General features: G+C 32.9%; 2 protein-coding genes across 4 annotated transcripts; both read right to left on the bottom strand.

Moving 5' to 3' along the window:
• Positions 1-6,182: 6,182 nt before the first annotated feature.
• Positions 6,183-6,936, bottom strand: LOC148581249 (uncharacterized). Its single transcript, XM_088492335.1, has 2 exons — positions 6,835-6,936; positions 6,183-6,755 (listed from the first exon to the last, which is right to left on the bottom strand). The coding sequence occupies exons 1-2, from the start codon at positions 6,934-6,936 to the stop codon at positions 6,183-6,185; spliced, it is 675 nt and encodes a 224-aa protein (XP_088348461.1).
• A 6,370-nt stretch (positions 6,937-13,306) lies between these two features.
• On the bottom strand, positions 13,307-16,192 carry LOC107621610 (uncharacterized). 3 transcript variants are annotated; one of them, XM_088509325.1, is made up of 2 exons: positions 15,451-16,192; positions 13,307-13,827 (listed from the first exon to the last, which is right to left on the bottom strand). In XM_088509325.1, the coding sequence occupies exons 1-2, from the start codon at positions 15,820-15,822 to the stop codon at positions 13,810-13,812; spliced, it is 390 nt and encodes a 129-aa protein (XP_088365451.1). In that variant the 5' UTR covers positions 15,823-16,192; the 3' UTR covers positions 13,307-13,809. The 3 variants fall into 3 exon arrangements, with proteins under 3 accessions (XP_088365451.1, XP_088365447.1, XP_088365456.1); XM_088509321.1 differs by lacking the exon at positions 13,307-13,827 and adding an exon at positions 13,835-14,424; XM_088509330.1 differs by lacking the exon at positions 13,307-13,827 and adding an exon at positions 14,336-14,463.
• Positions 16,193-17,606: the final 1,414 nt, after the last annotated feature.

The raw sequence follows: 17,606 nt of genomic DNA, 5'->3' as shown, positions 1-17,606 counted from the left end.
TCTAACTATATTTTTTAAATAAGATTTATTAATCTTTTCAGATATTATGTACTTATATATACACTTTAATATTATTAATTTAAAAAATTACATATATCTATCTTTTTTGTTAAGATATTTAAAGACCATGTTTAACCACTTTAAAAAATAATAGAAAATGTTTATTTAAAATAAGATAAATATATTTATTTAAAATTTATAAATTTTAAATAAATTTATTTGTATTAATTTTAAAATAATAAGAGTATTATGTCCTTTTAATTCTTTTAAATTTTTTTGTCATAATTTTATAATAATTTAATATCAATCTAAAAATAAAATAAATTTAAATTAAAATAAAAAATTTAGCCAAATAGAATTTAATGATGATTCTTTTCTCTCTCCTTAGTAATTAAATGATGATTTTTTTTTAATTAAAGAGTACTAAAACTCCAAACAACTTTGGAGCATCAAATCACGTTCGGACATTAATATTACTAATTTTCATAAGTCAAAAATTCAAAAAAGTTACTTTTAAAGCTTTTCAAATAGGCCTTTAGTATACAAAAAGATTAAATAATTAATTTTTTTGTTGTATTAATATTTAATTTAGTTAAAAAAATCAATATATAAAAATTAATATAGTTAATATTCTTTAATATTTTAGTTTACATTAATTTATATATTTTAATAATTTTTTTAATGATAACTTTTAGAATACGTTTTAACTATTCAAAAACAAAAAAATTCAATTATATATGAGATCAAATATCATTTTTCTATTCTATAAAAAGAATTATAATTAATAACAAAAAAAAAAAACACTCCTTATAAGAAAAATAGTGAATTAGTGAAAAATAAAAAATTTTGATATGGTCCAATCTTTATATGTCTCTGTCCATTTGATAAATTCATAAACAAAAAATCATATACTCAAATTACATAAGAGACTAATCATATACTTAAATTTAAAGTTTTTATAACAAAAAAAAAATCAAATTAGTTATTCTAGATTTTTTTAAAAAAAATATTGGCTGCCAGTTAGTATAATACAATTGTGTATTTTATTGTGATATTTGAGGCTAGCAGTAATTGCTCTCTTTGATTTGTAGTCAACAACAAAAAGACAAAAAAAAAATAAATAAAAAAAGAAAATGGAAGGAGTAACTAAAAATATGGTGGAGCGATTTACGAGGGAGATAAAAAGGAATTGAGCCTTAACGGCTGTAAGTCTCAAATTTTATTATCTCCCTCACAAATCTATACTTCTAGTGGTTCGGTTGCTCCCTCTATTTTTATGTTTTTTACTATTTTTTTTATCTTCTTACTATTGTCTACAAATCGTGAAGAGTGTTTTTTACTAACTTCTAATATTACAATAAAATACATAACTACATCATAATCACGCATTACACCAAATATCTTTCAATATTTAAAAAGATTAACCGTCGTTCTATGTATCATTTTATTTTAGTGATTTATATTCTTATAATTATTATATAAAAAATCATCAAATCATATTCACAACACACCTAATTTTTCATAGTTTCAAGATACAATATCAAAGCAAATTGAAAAAATAAAATGTCAAATTTATTGGCTGCATGGCTTTTCTTTAGGCTATTAATCTATATGTAACAATCATTTTTCAAGTGCTTTTCAAGCAAAATACTATTTGTGAATCATTTTTCATAGGTCCCAATTAAAAATACGTTTGACAAAATTTAAAATATCTACTCTAATAAAGTATAATTTATGAGCAAGACTAATAACAAATAATTTAAAAAGTTAGATAAAGTACTAAATTGATCTCTTATGTTTGGACATAATTCTATTTTATTTGGTCCTTAAGGTTTAAAATATCTTATTTAAATCCAAAAAAAATTTCATTTAGCTTCAATGCAGTCCCACCGTGAGGTTAAAATTAAATAATTAACGAAATATTTTACATAACAGTAATACAAGAACAAAATCGATAATCTGAAGAACAAGTACAAGCTCCAGAGGCACAAAATCAACTGTGGATGTATCAATATATTTATTTATTTATCATTCTTCTTATAATTTAAATGAAATATTTTTTATAAAACTAAGGAGAATGATAAATAAATGTATTGATACATTCACAGTTGATTTTGTACTTTTAGAGCTTGTACTTGTTCTCCAAATTATCGATCTTATTCTTGTACTGCTGTCATATAGGAGTATTTCGTTAATTATTTAACTTTAATCTCACGGTAGGATTATATTGAAGCTAAATAAAACTTTTTTAAATTTAGATAGGATACTTTAAATTTTAAAGACCAAAACAAAATTACGCCAAATAATAAGAGATCAATTTAATACTTAATATTGGAAGTTTAAGTTGTGTTCAATAATTTTTATCATTCTAACATGCTGCAGCATAACTGTTTAGATAACTCTCTAGGTTAGGTTCTATCATTCAAAAATAAATTGTTCAACCAAACATAAATTCAAATGCGAATGGAAATCTAAAACTCATATAGAAAAAATAACAGACGTACTTTGAGACAAAAATATAATCTTCCATCATTTTTATAAAAAAGGGTGTTTCTCATGATCTTGTGACAAAAATGTAATTTTTTATCATTTTTATAAAGGACAATGTCAATGACGTACTTTGAGATATTTGATTAAATTAATTGGTCATTTACCACTTCATTGAGAAAAAAGTATAATGACTTATTAAAATTCTTCATACACATAATTGCGATTCTGCTCTCCAAAAGAGTATAGAATCATGTTTGAAGTCTACACTCCATTAATTTGGCTATCCCTGAAAAAGAAAATAAATAAAATAAAATCAGTGGCAAAATCCACACTTGCAAAACTTAATAGATATATCACATTTATAGGATATGATGAAATATACCAAGTTAGGTCAACAACAAAAATAGGTAAAAAATAAAAGAAAAAGTGGATGTTGATCTAATTTAATTTGACCCGCACGAGCACATTTGATTTATACTTTTACAATGAGTAAATTAAAACTTATTTACACAATTACAGAAACTGATTTTGAATTCACATTTATAGAATTTTTTGCTATGGACGCTTCTAGTATGAGATGACTAATATGGGAAACTATAAAATAAAAAGAATAATAATTAAAAAATATGCAGCTTATTTCCTGAAAATTTTCATCAAGTGGATACCTAAAGAATGAAAAGCATAAGTATCTGATCATATTGAAATTACCAAGACAGTAAAATAGTCCAATAATCTCTGGTTTAATATTCACACAAACAGATTTTTGGGAGAAAAGATATACAACATATTGGTTACGAAGAACATAAAAGCATTAACTTGGTAATGGCTACAAAAGAATATTGAAGTGAACATCAATAAAATTGATTTGCAATCGGTGCTAATTATTGATGCGAATAAGATAGAACTTGTACCTGTAATGTATCAAGAGATTGGACAATTTTTGAACATGGATTCTCATTTTCTTGAGTATTTTATGACAGTGTAATTAAGTGTGACAAATTGTCATTCATTCTTTTTCTTAGTGTTTGTTAATACAAATTTCTAATAATAGAAACCAAAGAATTAAATAACTCTAATATGTGCAACTACAATAACAATAACTGAATTCAAAGATCATTAGCTTGTGATTACAAAAATTGTAACATCCTACCACATATATGAACTTTACGCCTAAGATGAAAATTAAAGGTGGCGAGACGCTATGACCTCTAAAAATAAAATACATACATATATAATAATGATAATATAGCTAAGAGCCTTGAAAGAAAATAGTACGATCAAAACAAATTGAAGATGCAACGCTCACGAAAAACGATAAGATAAAAAGCTTATACAAAAAATCATAAATATGTGTGTGTAGACTCGACCTGCGAAGCCATAGTCGACTAGAATATGTGTGCGCATGCGCGCGTGTACAAAAACAGTCCTCAAAACATAAACAACATAAAAGTTCTATTTCTCCAAAATAATCCTCTAAGAGGGATATACAACATAAAGTATAAAAGTGGAGAACAAACTATATAAACTAAAAAACAAAATAATAAGTCCCAAAAGATAAGTCTTCACTTTCAAGAAAGCAAATCCAGCACGCTCAGTGAGACGCATCAATGCACGTCTTGCATCTGAAAGGCTCCGTTTGGTTTATGTATGCATTGGGACATAGACATTAAGACGTAGACACTTGAGACATAGACATAAAATATTTGTGTTTGTGTATAGTGTTTGAAAATAATAGACATGGCACTAGTGTAGTGTCTAATATTATGTTTGGTTGCAAAACACAAGAACACTACATAACTAAAAATTACTATTTTGTCCTCATAAATTAAATTAAAAAACAATTAATATTAAAAGTAAAAAAAAGGTGAGATAAAAACCCTTATTCTTCACCATTTATCGTCAGTCATCCCTACTCCCAAAACACTTCCTTCTTCTTAGTTGCTCTCCTCCTTCGTGGATGTCTTCACCTTGCACGCTGGCCGCATCTACCCTAAACCCTCTCCTCCATCTATGTATCCAGTGCTTGTTTTTTCGTGTGGCTCTGTCCCTTATTTTGTTTGTCGCGAATTCCTCTTCTCCACTGTGTATACGTTCAGTTTTCATGGAGGCCAGGTATAATGTTCTTCTTTCCATCAATTTCTCGCTCTTTCAAGATTTAATTGAGAATCATTGGAGAAAAGTTGCTGCTTAATTTTTTTGGTTATACTGAAAAAATCAAGAATTGGTGACATTGAATGAGTGTTAATTCTTAGATTGCTAAACATATATGTAAATTGGATAACATTTGAAGCCTTTAAGTCCTTGATCCCAGTGTTTTTTTAAATAGGTATTGCTTTGACACTTCAAATTTTGTATCTTTTTAATTGAAAATTATATGGGCGTTATGATCTCCTCTCTTTCTTTAGTATTTTATTTAATTTATTATTTTATTTTTTCCATTAGTGAATATAGTAGTAAAATGAAATTTATTTTGGCATACAAAATCTTTATAGACTATGTTAATGTTAGTTGTAGCTATTGTGGCAGCACTTGATGTTGATGCTCACCAATCTCTTACTCAACTTACTAATTGTTCATTTCTCCGTAGCTTCCATTTTAGGTTTGATGAAATGCTGTAGTCAATCTTTTTCTAGCATGTGAGCTGGCTATAAGCATATTTTATAATTACTATCCTATGTATGTTAATGAGTGCCTTTTATACATCATCAATGTCGTCGTACTTTTTAAATTTCAGTTGAGTTTCTTATGTTATTGTATCAAAGAATTGAATTCTAGAACTCCAATTGAATTCTAATACTCCAGTTGAGTTCTCATATTTTAAATACATTGTTCAATTTACATATAGGAAAAGAATCAAACTTTAGTTGAATAATTAGAGTTGACCTCTATTTGGTGGCTTGGAAGAAGCAAACAATAAGGAGCAAAGTTGGAAGAACCAAATAATAAAGCTACAAGTTGTGAGAAAAAAGTGCTAGTAGTTGTTGATGGCTCTTGGGATGACATAGACTTTTTTCTTGTATTTCTGTTGTTATGTTAGTTGGCAATATATTTATACAATGAAGCATGACATCTAATAATATTTGATGTACTCCACATTATTATACAATGTATTTGGTTTATTGTTTTCTTTTAGCTAACAGTATTTGGTGTACTCCACATTTAATTTATATTGGTTTACCCAAATATAATAAAGTGCAGAATTTTAAAACCAAAGCTATTACAATCAGCATGCATGAGCCCTAAGACTTGTAAATTTTTTTGTTTATCTTTCATAATTGTAAAAATACACATTATTAAAATTTAAGATGATAAATATGTAAATCAACAAAGAGAATGCAGACTAAATAACTTTAAAGATAAAATTACATAATACATTCAAAAATCGATACAGAATTACACAATTTGATTCCAATAATGCATAATTGCACAATATGAAGTGTAACTTTGTATAATATAATTAATAAACACTAGAGACATAACTTAGGTGCCTAAACTAAAAAATCAACACATAGAATTGCAGATTACAACTAAAAGTCAGTTCATGCATAGATTAGGTGCATATATAGCTATTACACTTTAATAATATAACAATTACTTAAACCCTTATAGATAATAGCAAAGTACCCATAGTATGTTTAGCAAATAGACCATAACAAACTAACAACTAATTAAACCAACTACACTCAGAATTGCTAAAAGTTATCCATTATATCTCGTACAAATGCCGCATTTTCCTCGTCCAAACTCCAAAAGGTTGCCTTCAATTCTGGATTTTGCACAAATTTCTTTGCAACTTGCAATATCTCCATTGTGTCAAAGCCAAGACTCTTCAATGTTCGGCCCAGATTCACTTGGTCATTTACCCCACTCATTGCATTTGCTAGTACTTGCACATGCTTTCCTTGATCTTCTACTGCAGATTTAAAAGTTTCAGTCAAGTTTGATAGGATTGCAGCATCATTGGTTTTTTTAGTTGCAGATTGCCGTCCTTGATTTTTCTCACTTGATGAAGCAAAAGAGGTCGAAAAGGTGCTGGGTAATTCACTCTCAGCAGCAGCTAAATCCTCCATGTCAACATCCTCGCTACCTAATCCCAAGCCACCAGTTGTGGCCGCAGCAAATGTAGACCCCGGAGTTACATCTTCTTCAGCATCTTTTTCACTACATGCTTCAACACCAGTAGCCCTATCCTTACCAAAAATATTGCCAAGACGTTCAAACAAGAGAAATGGCTTGCCGGGAGTGTAGAGTGTGACATTGCGACCCTAAACCATAAAACAAAGTCGACATTAATAAATATAGCAAAATTGAAATTCACATGAAAGTTAAAAATGAAAATAATACCTTTCCCCAAACTTCCAATACTTGCTTGCTATCTACTTCAACACACATCTTTTCCGAATTCCATCCAAAGTCGCTACAACCCAACATCTCAGTCACATACATATATTTTTCTTTTAACTGCTTGTGTTTATGTCTGATGTGCTTCACAGTGAGACCACATCCAAGAAACTTCTCATTCATCTTATCTGCAAGCTTTTGAAATGCTCCCAGTTTAAATTGACCGGCATCCGCCATCTTGCCTTCAACAACCAATTCCTCCATAAAGACCACAAATTGTTTAGTTTCTTGTTCAGTCCACTGACGTGGTATGGAAGCCATTGATGTTGGATAATATAGTTGCACAATAATAAAAAAAGAGGAATTACTATAACAGCAACAACACAATAAATATCAAGCCACTAGCAAAATTTTAGTATAACAATAGTTACTAGCATATTAGTAACAGAGGAACACTACAATAAATTAACAATTGCAATAGAATTTAAATAATTACTAGTAGAATATCAACATAATTCACCAATTTCAATAAAATTAGAAACAATCAAATCGTACAATAATAAAACCAAATGTATCTTTAATTAGAATACAACTAGTTAACCCGAGTATGCAAATACATTATGCCTAAAAAAAATTCAAATAATTTCTAGTACAACAATTTATAGTCTACGACAATTGCAGATATAATAAAATTAGGAAAAATTTGAAACTCTACGTGTCATGTTCTCCTCTCCATATTTTTCACATTCCAGTTGCTAAGTCCTCACGCCATTGAGTCCACTCATGGCTACTTTCCACAACATCAATTATGTCGGCTTCATCAACAATTGTGTCATCTCCTACGGGTATATGCTCTGGTAAAAGAGTTGCATCTTTCTCGGGATCAACATCCATATTCATCTGAATAAAATTTTCTAACAAACAACATGCAATAATAATGTGACTTTGAATTCTAATTGGATAGAATGAGGGGATTTGTAGAATTGCCCATCTCTTCTTAAGTAACCCAAAGCGCCGCTCAATCACATTCCTAGCTAAAGAGTGCTTCTTATTAAATAACTCTACACGATTTTGTGGTGCACGGTGACCTTGAGCCCACTCATTCACATGATACCTAACATTTCTATAAGGAGATAAAAATCCTCTACCATTGGTATAGCCAGCGTCCACTAAATAATAAGACCCTAAAATTGAAGGATGAAAAAATTATAAGGGGTATATCGTAATTCTTTAATAGATAGCTAATGCACTTATCAAAAGATTAATTTAAACATACCAACAGGTATTTTTAGGCCATTACATTGAGTAATTGCATCTCTAAGTACCCTTGAATCAGATGCCGATCCTTCCCAACCGCTAAGGACATAGACGAAATTCATGTTCCGATTACAAACTCCTAAGACATTGGTGGATATTCTAGATTTCCTTGTCCGATACCTAGATTTATCACCCTTGGGACTGTGACATCTATGTAAGTGCCATCTAATACTCCTAGACAACCCTATCAAATGGACAAAATAAAATAGTTATTACATACAAGTAAACTTGACCAATAAAAATTTAAACTTTATGCAACACCTTACCTTAAACCATTTTCATCTGGGATCTATAGGTACAGGGTCTGTCTTTACAAATAACACACTTTGGACACGCAAAATCGAACCTAATACCTTATGAAAATACCTACTAATAGTTTCACCAGACCTATAAAACCTAACTTGTACACTGCGATTTTTGGTATGATGAGCTAATATGATCAAAAAAGTTGCTACTTGCTCGCCTATGCCAACATGACCATCTTCGTCTAACCCACCTTGAACTTGTAGCAATTCACACAAATTTTCAAATGCATTCAAACTCATTCTTAACTCCCATATGCAATTTCTATCTCCGCCTGCCCCAATGATGTTATCTAATGCATCTCGCCTTAATGGAAATGTGTTCACTCTTCGTCCAATTGAAGAATGACCCCACCTTCTATTTCTAATATACATATATAAAGTAACTAAAAAAAATAACATCAATGTGTCAAATTGTTGCATTCTCATGATCCAGTAATATCCAACACATAGCTTAATTTGTTCAGAACGATCCATCATCACTTCCTAACAAACAATAAAAAGTAAATGCACAAAAATAAAATAAATTCTAATATCCAGTATGACAACACTAAAAATAAGTTTTTCTTTATCATTTTAATTAAACTTCAAATAGAGATAAGAAAACACTCATTACATAATCACATACTCATATTATCAAGCTAATAGTTTTTGATACATAAATGGAGAACTCTTAATTTAGTTATCATCACTTATAATCTATTTTATTGACCAAAACAGAGAAAACAAGATAACCCAACATAATACTCCAACCAAACCCCATTAAAAATATAATCATTTCAGATATTTAAAACTATAAATTTGCATACCCAGAACAGGGAGAACAGAAGAGTACCTAACACATATGTGCTCAAAAAGAAAAAAAATATCCAATATAGCAGCATACAAATACAACATACAAATAAACAAAAATATTATAATTATGTCAAACCTTGAGTTGAGTTTTCTAGCACAGATGAAGGACAAAAATTATGATAAAACAATAAAAAACTTCAGAAAAATGGTAGCACACAAAGTGAAGAAGATACAAAGCTGCAGAAAGCCAGAAACAGAGGAGAAGAGATTAGAATTAGTTAAAGTTTGTGAAAAGGAGAAGGAGATTGTCTTAGAATAATAAAAAGCTTCACAAAATCAACCAACACATACCCACAATGAAGAACACACGAAGCTTCAGAAAATAGAAGACAAGAGCTCAGAATTGATTAGGGTCTGTATATAGAGAAGGAGAAATTTGGAATTTCAAAAAATCAATGAGGATAAAATTGTCCAAAAAAGGTTTTAGATCCGTATCCATGGCTTCAATTCCGTGTCTTACCATTTGGAAGAGACACAAAATACACGTATTCCATGTACTCTTGTGTGTAACCGTGTCTCTCACTTTTTTGTGTCTCATACAACAAACACTGGATGTGTGTCACCGTGTCTATGTCTTTGATGGACATGGACAATAACCAAACGGGTCGAAAAGTAACATGTATGGAATGAGAATCGAAGGTTCTCAGTACGGTAAAGGTGTTCACATAGATAATATATAAGATCTCGGGAAAACCAGAGGCATTCCTAAAACTTCGACATTCAGATTAATCTTAAAACTTATTCTAAACCAGAAATATCAGTAATATTTCTAATGAGATTCTAATTCTAATCTAACTCTTCACATCAATCTCCTTCAAACCTCCAAATCACTGGGTGGAACAACCCTCATAACACCTCCACCATATGAAGGGCCTCTCAAGGTCAAATACATACAAAGCATACAAGTAATATATAATCAACAAAATAGAAACAATATTTAGGTCATATAGTGACTAGCGGATAAATGTCGGTCAAGAATTATCAAAAGGGTTTTTTCAAATCAACGTTGTAAGTATAGTCTTAACCGACGAGATTTTCGCTAGTCAAAGTTAAAATGTGTGTCACAAATAAAATCAAATATAGGGAGTAGAATCCCGAGTCGTTTTCCTTGGAGTTAACACAAGACGCAATTTATTGGTTAGGATTTCCTGGAGATTTTTAAAGTTGAAAACAAGAAAAATAAATAACTAGAAATTAGAGCAATAAATAACTAGCAAGAGTTGTGAAATAATCAAGATAAAAGGTCTTGGTTAGGGGTGAGAATCGAAATTTCTATCCTTATTATCTTTCTCCAAGTGTGATGGTAAAAGCTCATTGCTCTCACTTAATTATCCTCTAACGATTGAAGAAAAGTCAAGTAAAACGATTAACTTTAGCTCACAAGTCCTAATCACTTTGTAGAGAAGAACTAGAGTTGATGAGGTTCAAACTAATTAGCAACCTTCAATTACCAATCAACACTTGAATAAAACAATTCAAGTGGCTCTAATTACTCAATCCCAAACCAAGCAAGGAAATCTACTCCATTATCATGGATGACATTTTCTCAAACACTTGGTGAGCAAAGATAAAAGACATAATAAAAATTAGGAAAATAACTCAATTCAAATTACTTGGGTGGTGCTAGCTCCGAAATTTGTGGGGGCCAAGAAAATCAAGGACTTAAGACCAATTAGTCTGGTTGGCTGTGTCTATAAGGCGATATCTAAAGTGCTGGTAAGAAGAATGCGATCGGTGATGCCACATCTAGTGGGGGAGACTCAGTCTGCATTTGTAAAGGGTCGCAAAATACATGATGGTGTCCTCATTGCTTGTGAGACGGTCCAATGGCTTAAGATGCGAAAGAAGCAAGTGGCAATTGTTAAACTGGACTTTCAGAAAGCTTATGACAGAGTGAGATGGAGCTTTGTGGATATAGTGCTACAGAAGATGGGTTTTGGTTTTAGATGGAGGACCTGGGTGAATGAATGTGTGACTACAGCATCTATGTCAGTGTTGATCAATGGGTCACCGACCAAGCCATTCAAGATGGAGAGGGGCGTCAGGCAAGGCGATCCGCTCTCTCCCTTCCTGTTTGTTCTTGTTGTTAACGTTCTGCACAGGATGGTGGGGGAGGCGGTTAGAAATGGCAGAATTTCTCCACTACTGGTGGGTAGGGACAATATAGAATTGTCGCATCTCCAATTTGCAGACGACACAATCTTATTTTGTCCCCAGGAAATGGAGACGCTAGTGAATTATAAGAGGCTCCTACGATGTTTTGAGTTAATGTCTGGACTGAGTATCAACTTTGAAAAGTCGAGCCTAATTTCAGTCAATTGTGACAAGGAATGGGTGACGAGTATGTGTGGTCTGTTGGGATGTGCCGAAGCGGTATTACCTGTCAGGTATTTAAGAATTTCTCTTGGCGCCAATCCTCGGTTGGTGAAGACTTGGAAACCGATCATAGACAAGGTGGAAGACAAGCTGAGCATATGGAAAGCTAGATCTCTCAACAAAACGGGTAAGTTGGTCCTGATAAAATCTGTTCTCAATAGCCTACTGGTTTACTACTTAAGCTTGTATAAGATGCCAAAGGGGGTTGCAGAAAAGATCATTGGACTTCAAAGAAGGTTTTTGTGGAGTAAAGAAGATGGGAATAACGGGATACCACTGGTGAAATGGGAGGTAGTACAAGCTCCAAAAAAGCTAGGTGGCTTGGGGGTGGGAGATGCTCTAATTAGGAATGTGTCGCTTTTGTTCAAGTGGTGGTGGCACTTTTCAAAGGAGGACTGTCCGCTTTGGAAGAAGGTTGTTTGCTCTTGTAATCACTTGGACCCTACTGTAATGTTATCAAGCCAACCTTTGCCATCAAGAGGGAGCCGTGGAAAGATATCTGCCAGCTCAATATCAAGGAGCAACAGGCAAGAGATATGATGATCAGGGGTCTGTCAATGGAGGTGAGAAATGGCAGAAACATTCGTTTTTGGGAGGATGCTTGGTTACAAGGTGGCTCTTTGAAAGATTGTTTTCCGAGACTCTTCTCTGTTTCAAATCAACAAGGATCCGTAATAGGGGACTGTGGGTTTTGGGATGGGCTAGAGTGGGTATGGGACTTCCAATGGAGGAGACAACTCTTCCAATGGGAGTTAGAGTTGCTCAACCAACTTCACGACCGGTTACGGGTTGTCAGGTTATCGGTGGATAGAGAGGATTCAGTTGTATGGAAATTTGATAAAAATTGTGTTTTTTCTACTAACTCCTTTGTGCAGGTACTACAGAAAGAGACTCTCTCAGCCGACATCACGAGCTACAGCTTCACAATCTCCATTTGAAGAGGCTTGGTTCCTCCAAGAGTTGAGCTATTTGTATAGTTTGTGCTAGTAGGCAGGCAACACGAAGAAGAGGCTGAGTAGACTTGGCATTATTAATCATCATGACAATATTTGTGTGTTGTGTAAAAAGGACATAGAATTTGTACATCATTTATTTTTTGCTTGTGAGTTTACGTGGCAGGTGTGGTGTGCTTGGCTGACGTTTTCTGATAGAACATGGGTCACCCCGGGAACAGTTAAAGAGTTCTTTGAGAGTTGGACTGGATTAACAGGTGGTAAGACTGAGCAAAAGAAATGGCTGATAGGATTCTGTGCGGTTATTTGGAACATCTGGTTGGAGCGAAATAGTAGAGTCTTCCAGAGAGTTGAGACAAGTGTTAAAGGAGTAAAGATTCTGTCCTTCTTGAGTTACAAGGATTGGTGTGGAGTTGATCCGTTTGGTTGTTGATGGCAATGCCGGAGATGACTACGGATTACAACTTGTTATTTATATTTATGTTTTGTTTTTGTTATCCTTCATTCTGCTCCACTTTTTGTGTTGAGCTAACTGTGTTAAAAAAAAAAAAAACAAAATAAGAAATAACAATAAATATGGAAATAACTCAATGCAGTAACAAAATTCAATAGTAACAAGATCCAAACATGTATTCAAGTAACAAAATGGAAAATAGTGCTAAAGGAATTAAAGAAGAAAACTATAAGGAGAATGACTAGAAAATGAAGGTAACCACAGTTTCTCTCAAGATCCAATTGAAAAGTAAACTAAGAAAATCAAAAATTCTAAAGAGAAGTAGGAGTTTCTCTCACTAGAATTCAAAAACTAATTGTAAAACTAAAACTGAAGTGAAGTCTCTTGTCTCAACTTCATCCCTGCCTCTAGTTTGCATTTTTGGGCTTGAAACTGGGCTAAAATCAGCCCAGAAATCGCCCCCAGCATATTCCTTTAATTGCAGCCCGTGACGCTCGTCACGCGTACGCGTCGGTGGGCTCTGCACAAGGTCACACGTACGCATTAGTCACGCGTACGTGTCAGTGGACGACGCTCCTGTCACGCGTACGCATCAGTCACGCGTACGCGTCGCTTGGAAGATTGCTTGATCACGCGTACGCTTCAACCATGCTCACGCGTCGCTTTTATCTTCTCAAATCTTCAAATTCTTGTGTTCCTTCCACTTTAGCATGCTTCCTCTTCATCCTCTATGCCATTCCTGCTCTATAAATTCTGTAATCACTTAACGCACATATCACGACATCGAATGATAATAACAGAGGATTAAAAATTTGTAATTTTAAAGCCTAGGAAGCATGCTTTCAATCATAGCACAAAATTCGGAAGGAAATTTAAAAACATGCAAATTATATGGATAAGTGTGCGTAAAGTTGATAGAATCCACTCGATTTGATCCAAAATAAGTCATAAAATAGTGGTTCATATGTAGCATATAGACATATATAAACAATTAAGCAAACCAAAGTATGCATACTCAAACAAACCATACAAATGCACATGATGTATGTCTGTCCTATGACCGATGATATCATCTGTCGGTTATCCAGCCAAACCCGATATGTCCGGTAGCAAACTTTGGACAGTCCTAGCAGCGCGAAACTCAAAGCATATGCATATATATAAATAATCAGTCATCTATCGCGCGGATGGGTCAAAGAAATCTCAAATCTCAACCTGGAACCAGTGGGATGAGTCATTGCGTTTGCCTAAGGAGACTAAGATCAATAATGAATACCATCCTGGAGCAAGACGGACGACCACTGTATTTACCCAAGAAGCTCACAGTCATCTCAACCTGGAGCCCGCCAAATGGGGAAGATCAAAACAAAAGGCACTGGAATGGATAAAAAGAAGGTGCTAAAAAAATTAGAAGATTGGAAAGAGAACTTGTTGAATTAGGTAAGTAAGAAAATTTTTATCAAAATAATAGTATAGATTATCCCATTATATGTGTTGAATATTATAAAATTTTTGAAAAATTTTTGTAAAATGTTAGAAGCCAGAATTGTCAAATTTTGGTGGGTTAGCCCAAAAAAAGATAAAGACATTCATTAAAAAAAATTAGAATAAAGTTACTTAGAGTAAGCATAATTGAGGATTAGAGTTCAAAAATTTAGAATGCCAAAATTTAGCGCATCTAGCGAAACAAGCCTGCCGAATGATAAATAACTTCAAAACCATTTGGATAAAGATTTTAAAGACAATATATTTGTCGGAGAATAGCTTTTGGGAGGCCAAAGAAAGCCAATGAATTAGGTTAACTTTGGGCCCAACACCCTTCGTTCATATATTAATTTACAGCAAGCACCATCCTATAGTAATGGGGACAACTCACTGAGCGCTTCCCTCCATATTTTGGCCTTTATATGTTTGGAAGGGAACAAAATTGGAATAAAATATGCTCTAGAAGCTTAGATAACTTTGTAAATGATTCTTATTATCTTTTATTTTTAATAAGAGCAACTATTATATTATGCTATTAATTATTAACCAATGAGAATTACCAATAATTTTAATAAAAAATAAAATGTTGTTACGAGTCCCAAAGAAGGAAGGATCAATATTTGTGAATTCAATACAAACAACGAGGCACAAAATGCACAGAAACGCTGGAAGAACTCTAATGTAATTCAACTAGATTAAAAGGTTACTATATATATTCCTTCTTTTGCCGTCAGGGAAGAAGCAAAGAAAACAAACCCAACTGAGAAGAGGAAGAATAAGGAAAGCGCATGTACAAATCTAATGAAACCCTCGAAAACAAAGCTCAAACACACAGAGGGTTTGTATTGTATATCAGTTAGAAAAGGCTAAAGAATACCGAGAAAGCCAACACAATGAGCCACACGATATGCACAAGAAGAAGAGCTTGACCAGATAGAGGAGTCGATACCCCATTCCCAACTTCACAGAACCCCATTTTCGCAACCTTAGCGCCGGCGCACTCCGCCTCCGCACACCCACACCAGTACGTCACGCCGTCCACGCCGCAAACCGGGTCCGTACGGAAGCATTTCACGGGGCACGATGATGATGCTGCGTTGGGGCACACGTTCTGCCGTTCGCTGGCGTCATCCGAAGATAACCGGAGATATGGCGTGGAGGATTTTCCGTCGGCTAAGACCATTGTGACGAGGCAGAGGAGGGCAAGAACAGTGATCATTGCAACTGGAGAAAGAATCTTTGTGGCCATGGCTTCTGGGGGAAGGAAAAAAACAAAAGGCGAGCTTGCCGGTGAAGCTCGCCTGCGAATTTGATTAACCCAATGGGGTGGTTTTTCTTTTTCTTGAATTGAGGCTTTTGTATTTTAGGAGGAATAACCGATTACGAGAGAGAAACGGTAAAGAAGGAATCTTTGTGAGAGAAAGGGTAATTGGGTGTTTGCTTGGAAGATGTATTGAGAGGTGAGAATGGCAGTGAGTGAAGAATGCCCTGCGAAAAACGAGAAATGGAGAAATGTTGGAAATTCTGGATTCTAGTTGGGTGGATTACTGAATTCTTGTTGGTACCGTTAAGCTATCTATCATTTTCTTTCTCTGCACTTGCACCTCTCTTTTCTAACGTCTTTTTACATTAGCTTTTATATTGCTTAGCAAGGCACTTTGACTATATTACACGCTATTTCCTATCTGCCAATCCTTCTTTCACATTATTATTTAGAAAAAGAATGAAAATATTAAACAATGTAAACAATAAATATATCGGATATTTATTTTTTTAGTGTACAGATGGTTATTTTAATATTAAAATTTAGAAAGTTAATTTAGAAATGTAATATATTTTTATTTGATTAGTAGTTGTTTATATTGTTCAACAAAGTCATTATCCTCCTAATATTCTCCTATTATTTATTATTTAATATGTACTATATGTTTTTGGTACGTGTACTAAAATAAATTAAAAATTTGCGAGTCGAAACGATGGATCATATAATTAGAGTGGCAGAAAATAATACTCCTAACATTTAAATTAAAATAGATCTGAAAAATATAAAATGGAAAAATAAGAGGAGCCAATGGAATATTTATACAACGTGAACAATAGAGGATTAGGGAGTATTAGAGATATAACTATTAGTGTTACCTTTTGTCATTAGCTGAAACTTTTGGAATGAGTGGTATTATGACATGGTATTAGAATTTTAGATTCGAAAGGTCAAGAATTCGATTTTTGATGTTCATTTTGTAACTCAATAGCCCATTGTACATATTGTACGAATAGTCTATTGGCTCCTTAACCGAACTCATATAAAATAAATAATTGAAAAAATCTCTAACTCCTCTTTATAAAATTTAAACGTTTTTAATCCAATTTTAGACCGAAAAAATGACCCAACTCCAAATATCCGGATTTATTGACGGTTCCAAAGAGGAGCCTGGAGGCCGGATCCGGAATATAATGTAATATGATATTGGCATGCATGGAATTTATTATCTAGCATTCCTCTTTTCCCTATTTTCCAGCATGTCATATATGCTAAATCTTTGATCTCTTCTCCGTTATTTATTATTTTTTTAGGGCCTTGATTATTTAAGTTTTAAATTTTATTTTTCTGGTACAAATAAAGTTCTGCTATAAGGGATTGAAATTACATCTTTGTATAGCGAAGGAAAGTCGTAGTCACTAAGCAACCTTTTTTTATGTGTATTTGAAAAAGATTATAATAATAACTCATTATTTTTTACTAACTACTATATTATGTGTATAGTATTTGGCATGGAGAAATATTATTTGGTGTTCATATCCCCAAAAAATAATGACCAAATCCAAAAAATTAAAAGTCTATTTATGAAATTCAGTTATCATACCTACTTGACTTCTATGAGGTTGGATGCAGCTAATTCTATTTATATAAATAAGTAACTAACTTTTAAGATATCTCTTATTAATTTATCTCTTATTAATTTAGAAGGGAGATATCAATAACCTTCCAAATAAAAGGGAACAGTTATCAACCAATAAAGGTAGAATTACTCT

Source organism: Arachis ipaensis, chromosome B10 (assembly GCF_059453495.1).
Source record: "Arachis ipaensis isolate K30076 ecotype BB chromosome B10, ASM5945349v1, whole genome shotgun sequence".
Taxonomy (NCBI): domain Eukaryota; kingdom Viridiplantae; phylum Streptophyta; class Magnoliopsida; order Fabales; family Fabaceae; genus Arachis; species Arachis ipaensis.
This window is presented reverse-complemented; position numbering and strand designations above follow the sequence as displayed.

Coding starts and splice junctions, on each gene's coding strand:
- LOC148581249 (XM_088492335.1), bottom strand. CDS start 6,936: ATGTATGTGACTGAGATGTTGGGTTGTAGCGACTTTGGATGGAATTCG. Junction 6,756..6,834: donor TATTGGAAGTTTGGGGAAAG/GTATTATTTTCA, acceptor TTTATGGTTTAG/GGTCGCAATGTCACACTCTA.
- LOC107621610 (XM_088509321.1), bottom strand. CDS start 15,822: ATGGCCACAAAGATTCTTTCTCCAGTTGCAATGATCACTGTTCTTGCC. Junction 14,425..15,450: donor TCATTGTGTTGGCTTTCTCG/GTATTCTTTAGC, acceptor GGCGGGCTCCAG/GTTGAGATGACTGTGAGCTT.